General features: G+C 38.1%; 1 protein-coding gene across 7 annotated transcripts in view; it reads left to right on the forward strand.

Moving 5' to 3' along the window:
• The first annotated feature begins 5,348 nt into the window (after positions 1 to 5,348).
• Positions 5,349 to 25,007, forward strand: part of LOC148359226 (rho guanine nucleotide exchange factor 9) — a 43,606-nt gene continuing 23,947 nt past the window's right edge. For 2 of the 7 annotated variants that reach the window (XM_088344427.1, XM_088344432.1), the window contains exons 1-6: positions 5,349 to 6,124; positions 16,331 to 16,510; positions 17,841 to 17,930; positions 21,345 to 21,545; positions 22,654 to 22,833; positions 24,599 to 24,831. In XM_088344427.1, coding sequence (XP_088200553.1) covers positions 5,990 to 6,124; positions 16,331 to 16,510; positions 17,841 to 17,930; positions 21,345 to 21,545; positions 22,654 to 22,833; positions 24,599 to 24,831 — 1,019 coding nt within the window. In that variant the 5' untranslated portion in view covers positions 5,349 to 5,989. Of the gene's footprint in view, positions 6,129 to 8,609; positions 8,949 to 16,330; positions 16,511 to 17,840; positions 17,931 to 21,344; positions 21,546 to 22,653; positions 22,834 to 24,598; positions 24,832 to 25,007 lie in introns of those variants that run through there. The other 5 variants (XM_088344428.1, XM_088344431.1, XM_088344433.1 and 2 more) reach the window with 5 other exon arrangements.

Raw genomic sequence — 25,007 nt, forward strand, 5'->3', positions numbered from 1 at the left:
AAAGGGCAGCCCTGGCGGAGCCCAACACTCACCAGGGACGAATCCGACTTACTGCCGGCAATGCGGACCAGACTCTGGCACCGGGCACACAGGGACCGCACCGCCCGGATAAGACTGTGCGGTACTCCCGAAGCACCCCCCACAGGGCCTCCCGAGGAACACGGTCGAATGCCTTCTCCAAGTCCACAAAACACATGTAGACCGGACAGGCAAACTCCCATGCACCCTTAATGACCCTGCAGAGTGTATAGAGCTGGTCCAGTGTTCCACGTCCAGGACGAAAACCACACTGTTCCTCCTGAATCCGAGATTCGACTTCCTGGCGGACCCTCCTCTCCAGTACCCCTGAACAGACCTTACCAGGGAGGCTGAGAGGTGTGGTTCCCCTGTAGTAAGCTTTATAATGTTTTATTACAAAGCTGCATTGTTGGAAAGAACCTCTACAGGTATTTTTTAAAATGCAAACCAGTTGAAAAAAAGTAAATAGCATTTAGTGATTGCCTATCTTTAGTTTTCCAAATTTATAAAAAAAAGCTTTATTTTCAGGCAAGCTGGTAAAACACACAATATACGCACATTCTTGATGTAAAGAGCTTACTTTGATGGCACCCTGGTGTTTTATACAGTGCCTAGGCCAGTTGAAAGAATAAGGTGTGTTAACTGTTTTAGCTAGGTGTATGAAACCCTGTTTATTATCAAAAACTATGAAAAACATACTTCAGATGTAATAACTGTAGGATCTAACAATGGCGTGATGTTCAAGCAATTCTAACAGACATTGCATGCAAAAAAGGAGCCAGCAACCAGAAAACAGCCAGGATTCCAATGTTTAAGGCCCCAGGTGGCTGCCAGTGCTCTGATGAGTTGTGACACGAGTAAACACACTCATAACGGACACAATGCAAGTAGTAGTGCAGTGCTCGTCTGCAACAAATAAAGCTGAAACAGGTCATGCATTTTTCCTAATTTTTGCAGACAAATTCTCATGACAGGGGATCTGATTTGTAACACATAGCAAAGTATGCGACACAAATATTTCTTTATACATGTACTTTGGGAAAACTTGTTATGCCTATTTTTGACCATTCTGCAGCACCAAGTCAGGCAATCAGTGGGGTGGCTGTGGGCATAAAAAAGGAAGAAATGAGCATGACCAAACTTGCGTGGAAATGGGTGTGGTGGCTATTGCCTTAATAAGTCAGATGCCCTCTGGCAACAAAAAGATTTAATCATACAGAAATTCTTATTCAGTGAGAAAAGTTCCCTATGTCTATGGTCTCACACAAACTGACTCAAAAATTGAAGCTAGGGTTGGAATTAAGGATATTCTCTTAACCCATTCATGAGCAACTTTAGAACAAGTTGGTGGTGTCCATTTTGACTATCGTTTTAAGTTCCCAAGAGTGGTTTGATTCCTATTAAGGGCCCAGAAATACTGTATGTTATCTTCCTCAAGCTGTGATCTTTAACTCTCGCTGGAATGTTTTCCCTCACTCTATTTTGCTCCACCAATATTTTGAGATAAAAAAAATACCTGCATGAACTGTAAATTTTGGTCAGATTTGCAAGTGAAGAGGTTGCAATTTTGTTTCCTGTTTAACTATTTGGCACAGAGGTAGCATCCACAGAAAACATGTGCTACCCCGTGAACATTAAATTGTATATGAATATGTTTTTGTGGGTCGTAGATGTAATACCCCTCGGCTAGAGATCTCTCTTTATACGATTGATAGATGAAGCTGTTATTAGATAATGTAGTGACATTCACCCGTGCCGAGCATACTGTTTACTTCAAATGATGAATATAAAATGAGTGGGCACATTTCATCATCAACATAAATAATAATCATAGGTGTATTTTGCATAACAATGTTTCCAAGTACATTTACGATTGTGATGTCCATTGTGCACTGGAGGCGCATTTTAGTGAATTAATCTCACATTTAAATATTCCAAGATAATTGAATACCCGAGCCCAATGAAATATATTAAGCAAGACAGATCCTATATCGACCATCGTTGTTTGCTTTGTTTTAAGAGATACATTTGTAGATAACAAGTGCCATCCTGACAGGCACACAATTAGGACTACATCATCATGAGCCTTGAATTTCAAAATAGCCAAGCAAACCCTTTTGCACTTTGTCATATCAAGTAACATAATAAATACATTATGGACTGGTTTATCAGGTTTTAGGCAAGGATAAAAATGTGTCCGAACAAGATAATTGTTAGGTCAGTCAAAGAACAGAACAGAGCAGGTTTTCATGTGTGATGTTCATGGCAAATTAGATAAACATTTCACCAGATGTACTACAGTGAGGAATTGTTCTGCTTTTGCAATTTAACTCTCTTCTCTATATGTAAGAGTAAATTAGCATGGGTGTCTGTGCAGATTTAGACTTTCAGATGTGACCTTTGTTGTCTAAATGTCAGGAAGATTGGAGAGTGAGCCCAAAGTGGAAGGGCACACTTATGTAATATTCTCCCTCTGCCTCACCGACGCACGCGCACGCACACATATGCAAGCACAGAGAGAGATCTTGTTTGAGAAGGGTTGTCATATCTTAGCTGTGATGCTTCGTACAGCTCTTTGCTATTCACTGAAAGCCTCACTTTCATGAGCTTTTGCTTTTATCTGAATGTATGTGCAGAAAGTGCCCTGGAAATTATTTATGGCTTTAAAAATACTTATGCACTCCTTTTTGGTGTTATTCTTTCAAACATATTCTTAGATCTTTGATTCAAACCCAAAGCGCATTGTGGAGTTTTGTGGAGTTTTGAAATTTGATAACTGGTTTGAGGTTGTGGCAACTGAACGTAACCCAACCCAGCCTTGGAAATTATTTATAATCTCAGTGTGCAGCTATCATTATTCTTACAACAATGAGGACACGATTACTAGGGCAAATACAATCTTGTCCAACATATCAGTCAGTTTCGCTACGGGATTTCAAAAGTGGATTATACAATTATTTAAAAACTCTTAGCCTTCCTTTTCTCATTGTATAGTTATTGTAACTTGATTAACCACAGGTTCGATTGCTGTTTTTCTTTTTCTTTGTTTTAGAAAAATACATTTTAGAACTCTTTTTAACAGCTGTGTTATTATTTATGAATTGAAAATTAATGTGCCTTCAACTGTCAAATGCAAAAAGCATTCTTGCATGTTATCGCTTGTCAATGTACTATTCTTACTCATGTGTCAAATATTGGGAGGCCTTTATATGGGTTTTAAATAGATGGTTATAGGAGCGTAAAATAAGAAACATGGGGAGGCATGAGTGTCCTACCCATACTAATTAATCAAATGAGCACTTAGAATAGACTTCAGCATTCAGAAAAAGTAGAAGTAGGAATTTGTTTGGGTTGAAGTGACTGGTGGAACCATATGGATGAAGACCAGGACAAGACCACATCTGAAATATTCAAAATCCAGGATTTATTTTGTTTTACACCATCCTCAAATGAACTGCAGCCAGCCATGCTATAAGTAATGCACTACTCATAAATTTGAACGTTTTTCATTTTCCACTCATCTTTTATGCTACTAGTTTTATCAGCTTGGTTATCAGTTCATAATTACACATCAAAATTGCATAGTGTTACAAGGCTTTCAGATAGGCAATATCTAACACCACCAGATGCTATTTACCATTATAGTAGTGTACATTGTACGACAATTTTGACACACCCTTAACTACCATGTTGGGGATGTACACATTGATTGCTTCTGATGCTCGTTGATTAATTTAAAAAAAAAACTTTGGATAACCAAAAAAAAGAACATAGTCCCAATTGTGTTAAACAAATTCCACTGTTATACAGTGCATATTGAAACTTATATTCCAAAGTAAAATACACACCTATGACTTAATTCTATTTGTTGGCAAGATCAAAATTTCTGTCATTATGCATTGTTCTGTTGACATAATAAATCTGATGAGTAGTTGCTTAAAGTAAGCTCAGTGGCCAGGAGTGGCCTCACCTTTTTGTTGGTTGGGTTGTTTTGAATATTTCTAAATGCAAGAAGTCATTATTTTACAGAGGTAATATCTTTGTTTTGTCACGAGTTAAGCAATCAAAGACTGGGAAATCTTAAATGGCGATTTTTACACTTTGTGGTCCAAGAACTTCCAAATCATTTTAGCATCTTTGTAGGTGTGATTTTAGTTTGATATGTTTCTGTTTGTATAGTTAACTTGATGAAAACAATGACCTGTTTTAAATCAATAGTAGCTGATTTTACACATACGTTAATCATTACGTTCCAAGAAATATTTTTCACCCCCTGGTGGTCCATGGACTCCACTTAGCTAATCACTGCTTTAGAAGAATCAACCTTCCTTAACTTTTATCCACCTTAAATACATCATTTATGTTAGCCGGTCAATAATCATTTTGGTAACATCAATTATTCTATAATAATCATTACTGATAATATAATGACGTATTACAATTAAATATATATTATATAAAATATACAATTCTAATAATATAGATTTTTTTATTATCATTGTTTTTTTTTTTTTTTTTGATAAGTTTATTCTATATAAACATTCTGTATATTTAATGGGGATTTATTGGTTGCCAGGTCCTCACTATTAATCCCTGCAGTTAATTATTTTGACTGTTACATGATTTTGGCTATCGGTCAACCACATTGCTGTTTTTGGATTTTCACACTATCAAGGGCTGATCTGTTTCTTTGTAACGTTAAAAAATTTGATAAAATAAAGGCGTCTTGGAGGAGGGCTTTAGCCAATAGCGCCACCGGCAAATTATGTAGCAGTATTTTGATGTCTAGAAGCTACTACCTAGTACCAATGGTAGCAAACTTACCGTCTATACTAGGCATTGATAGCAAACACTTATCCTACTTACACTTATTCAGCATTCAAGTGAATCTAAACCAGATCTCCACAATAACTAATCATATGAAATGGAGTGAAAACACAAGTTTTCATATGAAAAGCATGTGCGGGCATGCCCAATGATGTCTTCGGTCCAGTTATTTTATTGGCTTGCAGTTACATGTGGTTGCTATGGTGGATTGGAAAAAAATTGTTTTATCTTGGAATTGCAAAGAAAATGTGTTTCAAATTTTTCACCCATACACAAAGTGGCTGGGCATATTGTAAACGCAATTCATCATACAAATCTTCTCTTTTTCCATTCAAACTCATACTGCCACTCCCAGTGTTTTGGGTCAACAATGCGCACGCATCTTGCAGTGATTCGGCGATGACGTGGGCTGGAAAGGGGTCTATCCGTCTTAAATATCTTCTTATCTTCCTGGAAGGTGCGACTGATCAGTAATATGTCGTATTGAATGAAAGAAACGGCGTTGTTGTGAGGGAAGCGATCTATGTGATTTCATCCTTGGTGGTCAATGAAGTCAGCGAGGGGCCGGCCATGCCCCTCCCCGCCCGATGTGATGTCTGAAGCCGGCAGTCTGGCAGCGAAGGCTGATGAGCTTTAATTCAGGACCGCCTCCCAAACGTCGATCGAGCCCCTACCCTTCGTTGTCCCACACTCACCGGAAGGCAGCTCTGTAGCTGCGAACAGCCTGTACGCCGCCTCTTCCCCCGCCTGCTTTCATCTGCAACCGGGAGAGTTGCTCGTGCGTCGGGGAAGAGGCAAAAAAACACCGTCAGGTGTTGACCAGCAGGGTGAAATCGCGGTGCGGACTGATGACAATGATGATGGTGAGGATGATGCATCCCTTCGTGTGCCATTATGAATAACAAGACGCAGTGTGAGGAGGCGTATCGGCATCTTTTTTTTTCACGTTTCGCCCAGCCGTAAAGGTGGATTACATGCTCGCCTGGGGTCTTCGCAGCTGAATTGCGCCCGACTCGAGAACGCCTCTCACGGCCCGCAGCGCTGCGCCATGGCCTTGGATGTCCAGACTTGCGCGGTGTTTACGGTGATCGCGTTGCTGGTGCTTGTGAACGTGCTGTTGATGTTCATCCTTGGTACTCGTTAAATGGATCTGCGCTCGGGGCCCGCTTCGCAACACGCCTCGCTGGCACGCGGAAGGAGAGGAGAGGCAGGCAGTGCGCGCTGGTTGAGAGCAGGGACACCCGGCGCTCTATCACGGCTACGGGTTGAAATGAACGACGTTGGTACAACATCATATATTTGTGTTAACCCCTCCCCCGAACCTTCGTTGTGTATTGTGTGCTTTTAAGTTCGTTTGTGGTAGATTTTGTGCTGGTGGGGACGCGAGATCTTCAATGTCGTAACCTAATCGTTTTCCTGTGATTACTCGATTTACTGTGCCCCTGCATTTTAACATGTCCCTAATTTCGTTGATCTCTCTCTTCCCTCCACTCCATGTTGTATTCCATGGTTTATGAGCATGAGAGTAATTCAATTCTCTCTACAATATGATACATTTTTAACAAAATCTCATCTTGCTGCTGCATGATTTTTATCGAATCATTTGCATCATGACAGCAAATATGCAATCTCTCAATTAGGGCCAACGTGTTACTGCTAGCAAGTAGGCCAGCAAGTGTGATGTGTGCTGCAGAGGCTGCAGAATGGTGGTAACTAAACAGTAATCAATTGGAAATTGGCCAGGCCTAAAAGTGGAGGGCCTTCACTTTAGATATTCCCCATTTCACATTGCATTGCAGGTCAGATTCTATTTCCAGTCGCGGATTCTCCACACGTTCAACAATGCACATGTGTTTGGGTTGACAGCTCTCTGACCATTGTGGTCAGTATTAGAATAGTGCCCCCTCCCTTCTATATCTGCCAAGTGAAAAGGCATGTTAGAGGAAAATATCAATTCTTCCGCATGCACTAGCATGAGCCAATAAAGGATGGGAGGCAGGTGTCATCAAAGTTTAATGGATGGTATAAATAGATATGCTAAAAGCCCATTTCAGAGTTGTTCATGACATTGCTATTATTAGTGATCGGAAGCAAGCGTGTTTGCTTTGTCTTTTTTTTTTAGATATAAGTGCTCTCTCTCTCTCACCCTTCATACTGCAGGCTTAGTAATATGTGTTTGTTTAGGGAAGGTGGAAAGGTTTTCTTGCATGTGTGGACAAATACTTGGCAGCAATTCATAGTAAGAGGCAAAGTAACGCTCACTTGCCATGGCATGTGGGCTGATGTTCTCTATGCCGTTGAGCAAAGTTTGAACTTTATTCGATACAGGGGCCTCACAGGCCTGTTAGCAGAGCATCATGGTGTTTATCAGGGTCTCTGCCGGAATACTTGTCAGGGATTGGACATATTGGGATTGTTTTGCCACCTGGGTAAAAATTGCACCACGGAAAGTGGATAACCGGTGGTTATCAGATGACTATGAACAACATCTGCTAAATTTTATGGACAGGTTGTTGTTGAATAAGGAATAAGGTAAATCATTGTTTGGTTGTTACTATTCATTTAAAACCTGGTTGGAGGCACAACAAAAAAACGTCATTTTATAAATCACTTGTGGAAAGCCTGCCTTGAAGGAAGTATATCTGTTAGCCCTATTACAATAAAATATGGGCATTAAGTAGTTCAATCTTACATTTGATGCAATGGTGACACCTTAATGTAAAGACTTGTTATTTTGGCGTAGACTATTCTCACCAGGAAGCAACCAGTTGTGTTCTTTGGCAGAATCTTTGTGTGGTCAAAGACCAGAGACACTGATGTTTAAACATTCAAATATTAAAATAAGTTCTGGTATGTAATTGTTTTTTTTTCTGTGATGTTCCAAATGGGCGGCATGGTGGATGAGTGGTTAGCACATCTGTGGCACAGTTTAGAGGTCATGGGATCAAATCCAGCCTTCCTGTGAGGAGTTGCATGTTTTCCCCGTGTTTGTGTGGATTTCCTCCGGGCACTCAGGTTTCCTCCCACATTCCAAAAACATCCATTTCAAGTTGTTTAGCTGGTCTAGATTGTCCCTAGGTGTGAATGAGCGAGCGAGTTCTGTTTCTGTGTGCCCTGCGACTGACTGGCAAACAGTTCAGGGTGTCCCCTGCCCACTGCCCGAAGACAGCTGGGATGGGCTCCAACTCCCCCGCGACCCTACTGATGATAAGTGGTGCAGATAATGGATGGATGAATGTTCCAAATGTTTTGTGTCTTAGTTCTTCCTTTAAACCAAGTATTTTCAAATAAGCTTCCTATGATAAACACTATTTTTTTCACTTTACTATGAGGATTGCTGAGGAAGGAATAAACCTAACGTGCAGGTTCCCCACAGTGTACAAAAGTATTCACTTAGACGTTTTCTTATCATAAGATAGATAGGGGCACTGTTTGTGACATAACACAGTTATGTCGGAATTTTTTGTTTGTCAATTGGATTAAAAGACAGCAGGGACTGTTTTAGGTAGAATGTTGCCTTTTAAAATGATAAAAAGCTCCAAAATGTCAGTTCAGTGGGATATGTTTTCTTCAAGGGCCTTGGCACAAGCTCAAAGTAAGCCCGTATCACGTGTCATGTTAGTAAGTCTGTGTCTATAGTGGTTTATTATTGTACATCCATTCAAACTTACTTGTGTTAATTTAGTTGTCATTTATTGAATTAAAAATTGTTCATGGATTCATATCCCTCCAGGGCTTCTTTTAGTTGTCTGTTAAATATGCAAACAAAAGCGTGTGCGAGCGTCAAAGCCACGCGTGTAAAATTATGCCGCTCTTCCTCGCTGATTTTAGGAAGAGCTATTTCTGATTGGCTCCCAGACCCTGAGTATATGTGTATTATATAACAAGGTTGGAAGACGCAGGGAGGATGGACTGCGAGACTCACTGCGTGCGTCAGAAAGCGAAACCTCTTTCTGGAATATAGCATCCTGTTAATCGTCAGCTCAGGCTGCGCTCGGGTGAATGGTCTTTTGAGGTTTATTGAAAAGGATAATCAGTCATGATCGTATGAGCCTGACTTCTCCATGCATACACTCTCTTTAGAGCTCCATGCGACGAACATGGTAAGGCTTGTTGAGACGTATGTATTTGCTTAGGAATGCTATCAGTGCATCAGTGCAGCTATGCTACAACTACAAGAAGAGGAAGAATGCAGCACGGCTGCCAGAGCTGTGAATGTTGATGCTTGGGGGGTAGAGATAGAAGGACTCAAGCTGTTATGCTTTTTGTATTTCTTACTCTGTGATCAGTTAAGTCACTTTAACGTGGCAAAAAATTCCACAATAAAAGAGACATTGTTCGAAGTTTGTTCTTTTTGACTTAGATACATTTTGCTTGTGTTTTGGGCCCGTGTTTTTAATACTTTGAATTCATACTGTATAGGTCAGTACGGCTAAGTGTGAGTGTTGTATTCTGATGTTATTTGACAAATGCTGTAGCTCAGCCTAACTAGGTCAGGGGAAATTGTTAAGATTGATTACGCAATTATATTAATTTATTAAGAACTTGTAGAGGAAATAGTGGTATATAGTGGAGAGAGCTGATGTAATTAAGGAAATGGGATAATGCAAGGGAAGGAGAGAACAGGGCAGACCATTGCTAAAGTGACCGGAACGCTTTCACTCGCCTTTGTTCCTGATGCCTGTTGCCTGTATTACAGCGAATTGATAGAACCTGCGCCGAGGTGACTTGGAGAGGAGGTTGTAAGGTGCTGTGAAGTGGGGCGTAATAAGAACGCATCAAGGCTGACCTTTGTTCTGTATGTCCTGCCACATATAGGCTGATCATACCTCAATATATTTCTGCGTTATAATCGTTTGAGTCTGATATAAATCCAATTTCTCGTCCTGAATGAACAAAGATTTTTAATCTTTTTGAGCAGCCTCCAACCGTGCTGTTTCCATGGCAGCGTGACACATGTTTTTGCAGTAATCCTCCTCTCTTCCTGAAGTGAAGAGCTTTGAGATATAGGCTGGAGCTATTGTTGCCACAGCTCAGACCCCTGTATGATTGCTGATGTAATCAACTTACTCAGTGACATCTTTCAAAGAAAACCTAAGTCGAAGTGAGTGATTTTTACCGACATGCAAAGAACATTATTGCAGATTCTCCAGATCCTTTGCCTTTGTTCACCAAATATGTGATAAACTTTGCTTATTATATTTTTCAAAAGAAATACAATTTGATGTTGTTTTTGAAAACGTACAACCAAATATTTGGAAAATGTGATTGCTCCAGCGCCAAATCCTATTTATTTTTTTTCTTAGGCGTACAATGCCCACCCTAACATGTCTTCAAAATTTGTTTTGAATTTACAATTTTCTGTTTCAAAATTATCTCAATAGCCCACCAATCATGACTCAACAATCATTTGATTATCAGACTATCACCTTTCCCGTTCACAACTACTGCAAACTGTTAGTTTCACTATATTTGAGTTAGAATTTCTTGAAGACAGCTGACAGATTAGACATCAGCGTCACAGTGTGCAGTGAAGAAGGGAGTATGCTGTGTAATTTACTGGATACACGTTGTAGTTCTGATTAAAAACTACTTAATTTCCTGTACATAGCAGCTTTGAAAATTCAAAATCACCCATTGACATGGTTGGATTAATAAACTTCTGATAAGATGATCATAGCATCACCCACCATACGCATTGCGTCAACTATTTTGCTATTTTGCCAATCCCTGATTTCTTATTTCAGGATACAAATTGATAATTGAAATATATTTTTTTAAAGAAATTGTACAGATTCCACCGATTTTTGAGAACTAACTTTGTTTGAATAAGACCATTTGTTCCATTATCAACCAATTTTGCTCATTGTAAGTATTTAATTTACCTGTATTTTCATAGAAAAGCGCTCGTATTGGGATCAAGAGATCGCAGTTCGAATCCCGGCTCCTCCGTGTTACATGTCGAAGTGTCCTTGGGTAAGACACTGAACCCCTAAGCACGTTAGCAGCCTTACATGGCTGCACGGCCGTTATTGGGAAATGTGAAGCACACAAAGCGCTTTGGGGTCTTGACTTGAAAAGCGCTATATTAATGCAGATCATTTCACCTCAAAAGGTTGAAATTGACAACTAATTTTAAAAACAATTTAGTAGCTTACCTTAATTAGTAATCAAGTATAAATGTTTTTGTTTTTTCCCCGCAATACAAGAGACACAGGTACAACAAACGTCAGGCAACATTTTAAGTGTGTGTGTCATGTTTTTGTTTTCCTTCATAGCAAAGATGACACCATAGACTACATGTGTTTGCAAGGAAACTCCAGTGGTGTAATCATGGTCAGTGGCCAAACAGAGTTGTGGGCTTGCAAAGTCATGGACAATATGTCATTACAATGTTATTCTGGAGCAAAAAAATGCACGTTGATATTGCACGTCTTTTAATTAAAAACGTTAAATACTTTTGCAGGACCACATGTTCTTGCTGGAAAGGATTTAGGACACTTAGGTCGTCAGTTGATCTTACATGTTTTGTAAGATCCAGTTATCTAGTTTACCCAGTAAAACATAAATCTACTACATTTGCTGCTGTGTTCAATGTTTTATTTTTGTTTTTTTCATATTTTTTGTTAGTCCTCAATTGAATTAATAGATCTGACAGAGAGCGCCGTCGATAGTTCCAGTAATCCATGATTCACATGTGGAGCAAAAAGAGCGCCTTTAACAACAGCAAGCTACTCTTTAGTCACTACTCCTGATAGCAAAGCCGTATCATTTCTTCCTTATTATGCAAACTTATTTTAAAAGACAGTAGAAAAGGGTCTCAATTATTATAATCAGAGTTATATATTGGCGTCAAGGTGTCCAAAGACGCTAACAATGATTTATGGGTGAATGCAAAATGTTGGATATCTTTAAAAAAGTCAGAATCCCTGTACCAACTACACATAGAAATAGATTCAGATATGTGTGAGATAATGGTATAAAGAGGGCGTACAGATAATGACCAAGCACATAAAATTCACAAAACGATTGGTGCCACCTCGAATCATTCCAAGTCTCCGGTGAGGGACATATGAAAACTACATCACGAGCCTCACTAACCCGATACACCGCATCACTAACTGCACATCCTATCCATTCCATAATTTACAAGTTTTATTTTTTTTCTGAAACACCATCTTTGCTTGCATTTGTTTGTGATTGTGCAGTGATATACTCAAAGAAAGTGCAACTACAGCGGCTGTTGTAACTTACCAACTTCTCTGACTGACAACTGACAGCGTAATAAAGATAAAACACTTACTGTAGAACAGATAACTTTGTTTCGGTTCCTATCGATCTTATGCACATTGAGATGATGAAGCCACCAGCATGCAATGCATTGTGTATGATAAAAAAGGGGCAGGGCTGTCGTCTGCCTCGCGTTCTGATTGGATGAAAACCGCGCAGTTGGATCTAATGTTAGTGGGTATAAAAGTTTTTGTTTCAAAAGAAACTCGAATGGAATGACTGGTTACTGAGTTGAATTTTATTCACTGCTTATAGTAGTTGCCATCATGACTGGCACGACAATGTTACTGCTAATCAAAATCTTTAAGACTCCTCATCACGAAACAACCACAACTTTTTAACGCACTTTCTTATTCAGGAAATTTATTGTTTGCCTACTTCTTTCCTGAAGACTACAAGGGTTGCAAACTTTATGAAAAAAAAATTGAAAAAAAAAAATGAACACCTCCCCAGACAGCCGAACTAATTGCCGTGAGCCCTTACCAGCGTGGAAATTAATTAATTTATTTATTTGGGAATGCACGGGTCAATTCATTGTTCCAAGGTTGCTAAAATGCAGATTTCTGAATGAATCAGCTATCAAAGGGCCAATCATCAATTAGATATTTTAGGAATAATATTTCCCCTAATTGCATGCAATATGAACACAAATGGTTTTAAGGGGAGTTTATTAAAGGCATTTCTTTAAAACTTTAAAACATACTCACTATTTGTTGGTTTATTACACCACATTATTGTTTGTCTACAAGTTTGACATGTGTTGCCCCTTAGTATTGAGTTTTTTATTTTTTTATTTACATATCTATATCTGGGGTTCTTAGTCAGATTTGAAACTTTCCAAAAGACTGAATTTCATGTATTACTTAGAGCTAGTTTGAAGTCCGCCAATTTTAAGTTTTTTGTTGTCCGCTTTCTACTCCCACAAAAAAACACAGCTCATCAACCAATAAAATGAACAGATTTTGTAGCGCAATGAATGTTTAATTCTGACAGCTCATTGGTCGGGTAGGTGTGTCTTTGAACCTTACAGCATATTGCCCGGTGAGTTGTTCATCAATTCAAGTCAAGTCATGTTTTTCTGTGTAGCACTTAATCACAGGGAGTCCCAAAGGGCTGCACAGACCACAGGTTATTGCAAACTACAGACTATTACCATCCCCTGATCTAAAACCTACCTGAGGGCAAGGAAAAACTCAAAAACCACAGCATGAGGAAAATGAGGAAACCTTGAAAAGGGAAACATCATGTTTGTGGATCATTTTTTACCTTCTCTGTATTATGGGACAAAGTCTGTTTCTTGACAAGTCAATACATGGAATGCATACTTCTAGTTCTAAATATGGAACAATTTCACTTTTCAATGAATGGTTTTCAACCCAACAGACAAAACATATATTGACGGGCTTAGTTATATCGCATTATTAGTTATCCCAACTGTGTAACTGGTTGAGTTTTGATAAGAGTATTTTATTTAAAATCTTAAACTGGACTAGATAAATTGGTCTTACAATTTTACAGAGATCTGCTAAATATTTAAAAGCTTTATTTCTTATTTATCTGTTTGCACTTTTTTTTTATCAGCTCACAAGCCATGATCCTCCCCCTGAGTGATGCATGTCTGAAAATCGTGTCGTTTCGAATGTCATAGTTTTTCCTTTTTGTCTTATTGCACTTTGTTGTATTGTGCCGTGTTTTGTGTTGGCTACAGTGTAAAGATATGTGTCATTTCTATTCTGCTTTTGGGTTTTGAGGGTTTGTATATTCATCAATTAGTTATTGCAGTTTCTGTGACATTCCTTTTTTTAATATCATATTTAAACTGTAAATATTTAATTAATCTATATTTTATTGACAGTTTTAAATAAACAATGGGATTAGTATATATTAGTTCTAACACTGTTTTTTGTCTGAAGTGAAAAAAGCATATTCAAACATACCTAGCATGTATGGAAGTTAAAAATAAAACTGAAGAAGCATAATATAGAAACTGGGTTTTGTTTTCCCAACTTAAAAAGTAGAAAAAAAAATTAAAGAACAAACATTTTTTTCAAAAACTGAATTGGATTTAACCAATACATGTGTATCCCAATTTCTAATTGTGTGTGCAAACTGAAAATGGGGGAAAAACAAATAAAGGAGACTCTTCAGTTCACTTTTGATACTTTCACTTTTTGCAAATTTAGGTTAAAAAGAAGCATTAAACCTGAAACGTATTGACATTACATATGTCTGATTAATACATTCCAACCTCAGCCAATTACTCTATTAAGCGATAATAAACAATGCAAACACAACGCTGCACCTATTTAGCCACAGCAAAACAGACTATGCAGAATACCGCGACAATACCAGCAATTTTTAATGACGTTGTTGTCTGCTACTAGTGTCCGAGACCATATGGTTAGGGCCGAATAGGGCAAGACGAGATCAGAAATGAAAACATTTTTTTTTATTTATCGTACGAAAATTGTTGTACGGCATACAAAATTTGAAATGCTAAAAAAAAATGGATAAAATGTGTAGATTTGCTGAATTTTTCGGTCTGTGATGCTTTGAATTTCTTAACAAGAACTGCTTTAAAATGGTATTTCCAAATGTGTGTCATTTTGCAAATAACATGCCAGGGTGACTGTGCTAACTCCAGTGTTCTCGTTTGCCTGCGTCCCTGCGTCCTAGACGCATCATTTTTGCTAGGAACGCAAAGTCTCAAATCAACGTGCGTCCACAGGACGCAACTTTTTTGACACAAAATTGTCATTATTACCCGATTACATTTTTTTTTAAAACAAAGATTTACCTCACTCCAAACTTTTCGTTAGGCAGATCTGGCAGATGTTGTTTTGGTCTCGCGGTTCGAGTTTTCAATCTCGAGTTGTGTAGTGAAAAGTCCGTCTCTTTTTAGAGAACCGGCTTTTTCTGCTCAACTCATTAAAGAGAGCCGGCTCTCAATCGGCTCACTTTCTTTGATGCATTATATTACGAATTATGAAGTTGTACAAAGAAGTTAAGAAAAAAAGGAAGAATAAAAGGAAAAAAGGAAAAAAAGACAGGTTTGTTGTTATCCCTTTAATCGATATATCACCAACAATAATTTGATGCAGAAAATGAATTAATAATTTGATGATTAAAACTGTATGAATATATAGATTTTTATTGTATATTTGTCACCGATTTACAATTACAACCTCGATAACACTAAATTTTGGGGACCCATAGATCTCTGTTGGGACTCATAGATTTTTGAAAATGCGACTCCCCGGGACCCATCACTTTTTAGAGGTAAAATGTACACTGTAACTTTCTAGTAATGGTTGTTAGTAATGCTGACAAGTGATCGTTTTGTTTTGCACTTGCACCTGTACCTGTGTCAACAGCCGAAAAAACAATGTCTAGGAAATGTATTTTTAGTCCGATTGTGTCCAATACAAAATTACAAAGTTTTGAATTCAATTGTTTTGTCAAAATACATGTGATTCAATCTTTTTATTTTGGCTCCTATAATATTATTACTGCATTTTCGTCGTTTCGTTTAAATTATTAATCAAGCATAATCTTCCAAGCCAGTCCTGGTTTGTCTTTTTATCCCGACAGTGGTTGTGTTGTTTTCTTTGTTGTTTTTCTTGGTTTGAAAAACCTGAGAAATTGAGGAAATATTCTGGGTCACACAACTTGCACCAGGTGGCAATATCCTAAGTCGGGGTCAGGAACACGAGGGTGTGGAGCCGCATGCGCCTCTTTGGCACTCTGTCGTGGCTTTGTGGCACTTTAAAAAAAAGTTTGATAATGGAAAATGAAATGGTTTTTTTCTAGAACAAACGTGAAGCAAACATTCTTTACTTTTTACAATGATTACAGATATATAAAGTATCAGTAAGCACCAGTAAGTAGTATAGTAGTATATAATTTTTTTTTTTTTTCTAATGTTGTGCCTTTTTTAAGGAAATATGAAACAAATAAATGATACAATGAGACTTTATTATAATATCGAAATTTTTAATGGCAAAAAAGTAAAATAAGACAAAAATGGAGATTTGTTCTTTTCCCCCATGACAGCAACGCTATATTGCATACAGAGTGTAAAGTATAATGCATCGTAACGAAACTTTCCTTGTGTTACTTTATTTCTGCACTGTTACGGCCAGAGACAAATTGCAATGAGCAACTTCTTGAGATATCCTCTCTTTTTCCATCTTAGTTGATAAGTGGAGGGTCAATCGTCAACGCTGAGGCGGTATGGGACCATGTAACCATGGCGGACCGGGAATTGGCATTTAAAGCCGGCGACGTCATCAAGGTGCTGGATGCCTCCAACAAGGACTGGTGGTGGGGTCAGATTGATGAGGAGGAGGGATGGTTCCCTGCCAGCTTTGTGCGGGTGAGTCCGGTGTGGCCATAGCTTGCCCATAACTACAGACACAATACACACCCATGCACTCAACTGAAACACATGGACATGTTTATGCAAACATTGGATGGTGCATCTTCAAAACTACACTACCGTTCCAAAATTTGGGGTCATTTAGAACTGTCCTTATTTATGAAGGGAAAGCACTGCTTTTTCAATGAAGATAACATGTAACTATTCAGAAATACACCCGATACACAATTAATTTGGTAAATACTTATTTTAGCTGTAAATGTCTGTTTTTAAAGCAATATCTACATAGGTACTGTATATAAAGGCCCATATCCAGTAACCTGTACTCCAGTCTTCAAATAGTACACCATATCTGATAATTGCGTTAGAACGCTAATAGATTATTAGAAACCCTTGTGCGATGATGTTAGCACAGCTTAAAACAGTTTAACTGGTTAAAGAAGCTAAAACACTGACTTTCCTTTGAGCTACATAGTCAAGTATCTCAAGCATCACATATATAGGTCAGAAGGAGAGAGGTTTCATATTGAACTTGACAGCCCATTCTTATTCTAAGACATTAAGGCTACTCCATGTGAGAAATTGGCAAGAAAAGGAAGACCTTCTAGAACTGTATGTTCTACTCCTTTTAGAGAACAGCACAAACAGGCTCTAACCAGATAAGAAGAGAAGTAGGAGGCACGACCAAGCACGTTTGGTTAAATAGTACCCGCAAAACACCATTGTCAACATCTACAGCGAAAAGTCGACTCCGACGTGCTGGCCTTCGAGGCAGAGTGGCAAAGAAAAAGCCGTAGCTGAGAAGAGCCAACATAAGGAATTAAATACATACATACATACATAAGGAGTTAAATATGGGCAAAAGAACAAAAACATTCGATAAAAGTATGACTTTATCATGAAAAACACAAAATTGGGGTGACTCCAAACTTTTGTACAGAAGTGTATACGCGATTGCAAACCATAATTTATCGAAATGATAGTTATAATACATATTACCTAACTGCAGCTAATGGTGTGCATTTCTCGTGGTATCTTTTTATCCTCAAATGCCCTTAATGGACCCATTCACATTGCAATGATGTATTATAACTATTCACATCAGTTGAACTCACATCTTATCGAGCTACCGTGTCTTATTACCTCAAGGTCTGATAGAAGGATGATTTAGCATTCTTGTTGGTGGAGGCTCACAGAAAAATGCCTACCACTAAACGCCCTTCATTTCCATTCCCACCTGTCCGCCCTTACATTGTCACTCCCAAGAGGGCAGGAATGTCTACCAAAAAGTATCTCTATTTCTGTTGTGTCATTCTTTCTCTCCAAGGTGGAACCCCACCCTCCTCAGCCCCAAACAAAACAGGTTTTCTATATCAACCCCATAGCAACTCCACGGTTCCAAAACACCACGTCAAAGGTGCGTCCCCACCAAAACCCTGCCTCATCCACCCATCTAGCCTGTGCGACCCACCACGCATTGCACCTTGTACATCACCAAACATTAGCCTCATCAGATCACCCTTAACAGGTATTAGAAGGTAGTGATGAGTCAAAAGTAAAGATCTTGAATTTCTGTCTCGGGATTTGCACCCCAAATATTTTCACAAAACAATGACATTTAAGTGACAAGTCTTAATTTGGATATGGTTTTTTAATGCCGATTGCTATTGTTTTTGTTCATTTTCAATACATTTAATTTACTGTTGACTCTAACTGTCAGTTTTAAGGCTGCGCTACTGGTTCTCATCCCTGCAGTTCAGTGCTCTCCCACCAGTCATTTGCTTGTCTGTGTCACTGCATTGCTCATCTTGTGTTTGGCATTTTAACCATCTATTTCTCTCTGTTCTATTGGCAAGGTTTGTGTCGTTAGGTGTTGGCTGCCAGGCATAAAGACTCACGCTCACTCTGCCCCATTCTAAATTAAGATAGTGCTATTATGTATGTGAACCTGGGGGTTATTAATTTTGGGAAGCAAATGTAATGATGGATTTACATTGGGCATAGAAATTAAACACATCACTGTTGACGTAGCACAATAGAATAATAAAATACATAGTGATGTACTATGTACAATGAGAATTGTTTTTACAATTGTCCCTGAGCGTACATACTATACACATGACAATGATGCTGATTTCTAAAGCAGTGCCCACCTGAAAGTTCCAAAGTGACTGCCATTGACATTGCCAATGAAAATCGCCAAATTATTTTAAACTTGCAATGAGAGGAACTAATTTGTTGTCTAAATATGTTGTCTGTGCCCACTGCAATTTTTTAAGTGTTTGTGGGTTAAAAATTGAGCAGATCAATTAAAAAAACATAACTCTGGAATAAAATATTGTATTTTTGTTATTCTAATTACAGATTTAGTAGATGATTATATTTTTATTTTACTACAGGCATAAATAAAATCATACTTACCTTTGGTGCAACAGTGACAGCTTTTCCAATAAAATTAGGTATTTTGGTGAGCTGATGGAAGCCATGCCTCTCCTAGTCATAGCAACCTTTTTCATTCTGTGCTGAACCTGCAGTGCTTTTAAAGAACACACCCATAGTTTGTATAATGATATATATTGCAAGAGAAAGTTCTGGCATTTGAATGTTTTTTCCCACTTACAGTCCAGTCCAGATGTTTGATGCTAAACTACTTCCTTACTTCCTTATAAATATAGATAGATAGATAGATAGATAGATAGATAGATAGATAGATAGATAGATAGATAGATAGATAGATACTTTATTCATCCCCTAAGGGAAATTCACATGTTTCTCACATGAGTTTCACCTTATTTATGCTGATTGTATCACTTATTAGGAGTACAGCTCTGAATAAAAAAATACAGTGAAGGGTCCCAACATTTTACACAATTGTACATAATTGTAATATTATAAGATGGGAGGTCAAGATTAGGCTGTTGTTTTACAGAATGGAGCAAAACACCACATTACATTTTTGTTTCTGGTGTGGAATTGCCGTTTTAAAATGCCCAATTAGTTCAAAATTTGATTCAAGTCTTCATGTCTCTATTTAGCATAGTATTTAGCAAAGTATTATTACTATATTATGAAGCAATGTCCAAATAAAACCAAGTTCAAAATAGTTTAAATCAAGTTCTCTTCTCCCAGACAAACGCTTGGCACAATGCTGCAGTTTTAGTGGATGGCAACGCCACACATGCATCAAAAAAGACCATGCATGTAGCAGATTTTGCTGCCTGTGACAAAACAAACGCTCACAATATGGAATACTTCAATATAACTATATCATTCAAAGTTTTTATTCATGTTGATTGAAATAAGAATGAGGAAAACCCACGCCCTTTAATTAGCATAGTGACAAGTCCAGTACATATATGCATGCTGCCATAGATACATCATATAGGGTCTTTATAAATTGTGTCCAATGTATTGTTGTTATTTTAATGTATGGCCAGTGCAATTACAGGACTGTATTTGGCTATATTTGGACTTGTATGAAATTAAATGAAATGATCTGCATTTATATAGCGCTTTTCAAGTCAATGACTTCCCAAAGCGATTTACGTTGTGCTTCAAATTTCCCAATAGCGGCCGTGATATGTGCAGCCATGTAAGGCGCTAACCTGCTTATTGGGGGTATTGGGGGTTCAGTGTCTTACCCAAGGACACTTCGACATGTAACACGGACAAGCCGGGATTCGAACTGGGATCCCTTAATCCTAAAACGATCGCTCTACCTCCTGAGCTATTGCCGCCCCCCATAAGTTTATAAGTTTCAAAAGAGGCCGAAGACATAGGCTTTGGGCAAATTAAGCAAATAATTGTTTCAGCTCTGGGTGACTTAATTTTGGTATAAAACACAGCTATTCACAACCGTGTTTGTGTAAAAAAAAATAAACAGAGTAATTTGTCACTGATCCAACTTCAACATAGAACGACATGCCTATTTCAATAACTTTTTAAATAATATCTTTGTATACTTGTCAATTGGCTACAGAACATTTATACAACTATTTTAAGGCATTTATTGCGACAGTTTTTCGGTAGGTGTCCGTTCTCCCTCGTAAAACAAATTGTACGCATTTTCTTGGTTATCAGTAGCAAGAGAAGCCTCCAGATCTGTCTCAGAAACAGCACTTTTATCATCTAGTCACTATTCTTTTTTTTCTCGGTGTAAAGCAACATCACGCTCTTCAGAGTTGAGCCGGACCTCTGCATTGACAGGCAGCGTCCCCAGATACCTTAAAAAGACTGATATCGGCACATATACTTACACATCTGTACCTAGAGCCACAGGCATCCGGCATATTCAACTCATAAACGTCTAAAAGCAGATGTTTGACCCTGCTAACACTTGTAAATTCAATAATGATTGGATAACAACTCACATATAAATGCCAGCCCTTTAAATCGCTACATCAAGATGGAATCTGAACTGTTGACTCAAGAAAACTATAAATTAAAAAGTAGACGTATAAAGGAGTGATATAATCAAATATATTTTGAAGAATATAATTGGATTTTTTTAAAATATGACTTAAAACATGTAATTGATAGAAATGATTATAACAGTGATGTGCTTTTTTTTTAACATCTACTCTATTCGAGCCAAATGTCGAAGGGGAGGTCACACACAAGGTTGGATGCTCTTTGAAAACTAGGCTCTCAGCTTTGATTTGCTCCAGAATTCTGTGGTATCTGTGTCTAATGTAGGTGTCTGTACCTGAATGTACCTCATTTAATTTGGGGTTAAGTGTTTGTAGTTTCATTCGTTAAATTGCAAAGCAATTAATATGCACAAGTTATCAAGTCATGGCGTGTTCGTGCTTGTCAATGTGTTTGTCCCTAGTTGTGGGTGAATCAAGAGGATGGAGGCGGAGAACCAGCTGAAGGGACCAGCGAAGTCCAGAATGGTCACCTGGACCCAGCCAATGATTGTTTGTGTCTGGGCTCGCCCCTTCAGAACCGCGACCAAATGAGAGCTAACGTCATCAATGAAATCATGAGCACGGAGAGACACTACATCAAACACCTCAAAGACATATGTGAGGTACAAAATGAGAATACGACTTAAAGCACAAGTCGAGTTCGAACAAAGGTAGAAATATGCAAAATGTATATATTTATTTTCATAAAAATACACACCGCTTAATAACTTTTGGGATTGGACTTTATAACCGTATATTGAATCGGCATCACAAGACTTTTTGACTGGTTGTATACCTGGTAAACCCGAGTGACGAAAATGTGCAAATGTCAAGCTAAAACAAATCGTATTTATATCCCCTAAAGTGATTTTTTTTTAATATATGGGAAAATAAAGGTCTAACCTTTAAATCATCTGGTACAAATTATACCTGCAAGGAAATTTTTACACAGAATGAGCACAAGACTGTGCTAGAAACTAACAAATACAAAGTGACGCATTAAACTTAGAGAAACAGAACTTGTTTTAAAGAAAATATTTCACCCAGAACAGAGATCGCCAACCTTTTTTTGAACCTGAGAGCTACTTTAATGTAACAGATTACAGCAAAGAGCAACCAGTTTGAAATGCACTACTAAAATAGCAACTTAAGTTATTACTATGTTGTTACAATTTTGTGAATATTTTATAACCAGGTTGAAATGATCAGAAGTAGGGTTGAAATAAGCACAATCACCACTGAAATACAGTTTTAAAGACGCTGATCATTTCCATGATTTCTCATGCCTGTTAGAGATCAGATTTCCTAGAGAAGCACTGTATCCCATCACTGGTGAGCTGTTTTTCAGAACCAGAACTTGATGGGCTACATGGTGCCCGCGAGCACCACGTTGGAGACCCCTGACCCAAAAATACGGGATAAGGAACTAGCAACCTTACAAAGTCAACTTCGCACACAAAAGAGCTGTAGACAGTCTGTTTCATGGTCTGGAAGTTTTGTCACTATTTATCAAGACTGAACACATCCAGAAACTGAAGGAACAGCAGCAACCTCATCAAGCTGTCACTTAATGGCACAGCATTTTTAAGAGCAGGGTAATTTGCAGAGTGGAAAAATAATTGTATTGTATTAACTTCTTAATTTGATCATATTGAAATATTTTCACAATAAAACATAAAATATGACAAAATTATATAGGTTGAAAACACGCATGGGCTTGTTCTTTTGCAGGGTTATCTGCGGCAGTGCAAAAAGCGTGTGGACATGTTCAATGACGACCAACTAAAGGTCATCTTTGGCAACATTGAGGACATCTACCGCTTCCAAATGGGGTTTGTCCGAGATTTGGAGAAACAGTACAACACAGAAGAGCCCCACCTTTCGGAAATTGGACCTTGCTTTTTAGAACATGTGAGTTTATTTTGCAATAGCTGTTTTCCCAAATTATTGCATTGGTAAACGCTCATGTTCCACACTGCTAATGGTTGTCCTATTGTTCTTCCTCATCCCTTTAAAGAATTGTTTTTTTTTTCTTTGGTGGTCAAGCGTTTCATTTGAATATGCATTGAAAAGCAAAAATAGGAGATATTATATTGAATGGTACTTGAAATATTGTCCGGGACTCAACTATTTGCACTACGTGTCCTAAATGTTCTGGAAAGAATATTCAATCCAATCTATTCGCTTTGTATTTCGATTAGTAGATATTGACGACCAGTATTGGTATAGCTGACCAATCCATAATTATTTTAAAAAACATAGGTCTATTTTAAATGTATATATTTTCTCAAATATTCTCTTTGAGTGGTTAGGAAAAGTAGAGTATGTAAGGACATGTTATGTACCAGTTGTATTGGGACCAATATATTAATTTGAGGTAAAAACAGCCCAAATACACACCACAATTTCTTAGGTACATTATTTTTAGTTTTTTTATTTCGTGAATGTTTTTCTTTTTTAATTAAAATGGCGTACAGTGAACTCTGGTATATCACTAAAGTTAGGTTCCTGAAGGAACGCTGTGATAGGGAAAATCTATGAAGTAGAAATCCTATTTCTTTTTTTACAGCATAGATAAAATCAAATACCCAGCCAAAAAACAAAGGCTTCAAACATAAGTTTTACAAATAAAAGTAATTTTTCTTATTTTTTTTTCAAAGTACTGGATTCTCAAATAATAACTTTATTTATCTATGTTAGCTAAAAGTGGAGAAACTGTTTAGCCAATCAAAATTCAGATCACAATGCACAGTCAGTGAAGTAGCGAGACAGTGGAAACTGAACCGCATTCAAGTGAGGGTTCACTGTACAAACTGGCACGCCCCCATACTCATGCTGCAGTTGTCCATAATTCAGTGATGAATACGGCCAGTTAACTTGGTTAAAGGTGGGGGTGCGCCGTTTGATGAGTCTTTAAAAAGTTGAAAGTACAATATTGTCTCTATTAATTATGTGCTCAGAAAGCCAAAATGAGTTCAAAAACCCTCTATAATTTTTTCTCCACCACGCCTATCTGCTTTTATCTTCATTTCAGCACCACTGTTATGGGACTTGCAACACATTAGGAAGTCCAAACGCATACCCGAACCTCCAAAAATATGGGAAAGTCAAGTCAAGTCATGTTTATTTGTATAGCCCTTAATCACAATTAGTCTTCAAAGGGCTGCACAGACCATTCATACTTCAGGAATGAGCTGACTGAGGCCGTGATCATGACTTTAAGCCAGGAGTTGGCGGCAGAGAGGAGCAAAATCTCAAGTTGCGTACACCCTAAACGTAGAGGTTCATAACAAGCATTTTTACTTTAAAAAAAATAAATTGATTTTAAAATAAAACACACACACAGCAAGTGCGGAGCCCGGCCTAGCACGACTTGATGATAGACATTTTACGTTCATATTAGAGTAAGATCTTGGGCTGGGTTCGGGTCAGGGCCCGAGATCTTCAATTAATGGACCAATCCCAATGTCCATAGTATCGTATCATTTAGGGAAAAGTCGTATGAGCCATCCCAATATTCCCAAACAATTATTTTTTTGAACAAAAATGAATTGTACAGTATTGATTGTATTTGGCCTCATTCCTGCAGATTTCAAATTTATAACAAAGCACTTTGAATATAAATGGACAAACATGGTTATAATACATTAAATTTTTCTATTCTTTTATATTACAGCAAGATGGTTTCTGGATATATTCTGAATACTGTAATAACCACTTGGACGCTTGCATGGAACTGAGCAAGTTGATGAGGGATGGCAGATACCAGCATTTCTTTGAGGCCTGTCGACTCCTCCAGCAAATGATTGACATTGCCATAGACGGCTTCCTGCTCACCCCAGTCCAGAAGATCTGCAAATATCCTCTCCAGTTGGCTGAGCTTCTCAAATATACCGCACAAGAGCACAGGTGGGAAATAGAAAACAGTATTGTAACTAAAGTGCAATAGTCTTGTGATCGTTTTATAGCATACTACTTTAAGTCTTTGCATGCACAGATGCAAACTGTACATGGAAATTCCGGCATGAAGACATGTCAGCCAAGTCCCTGGAAACATAGTGTAAGACATTTAGCATAACTCAGCC

This window comes from Urocampus carinirostris, chromosome 9 (genome assembly GCF_059441175.1).
Source record: "Urocampus carinirostris isolate Australia breed hairy pipefish chromosome 9, RoL_Ucar_1.0, whole genome shotgun sequence".
NCBI lineage: Eukaryota > Metazoa > Chordata > Actinopteri > Syngnathiformes > Syngnathidae > Urocampus > Urocampus carinirostris.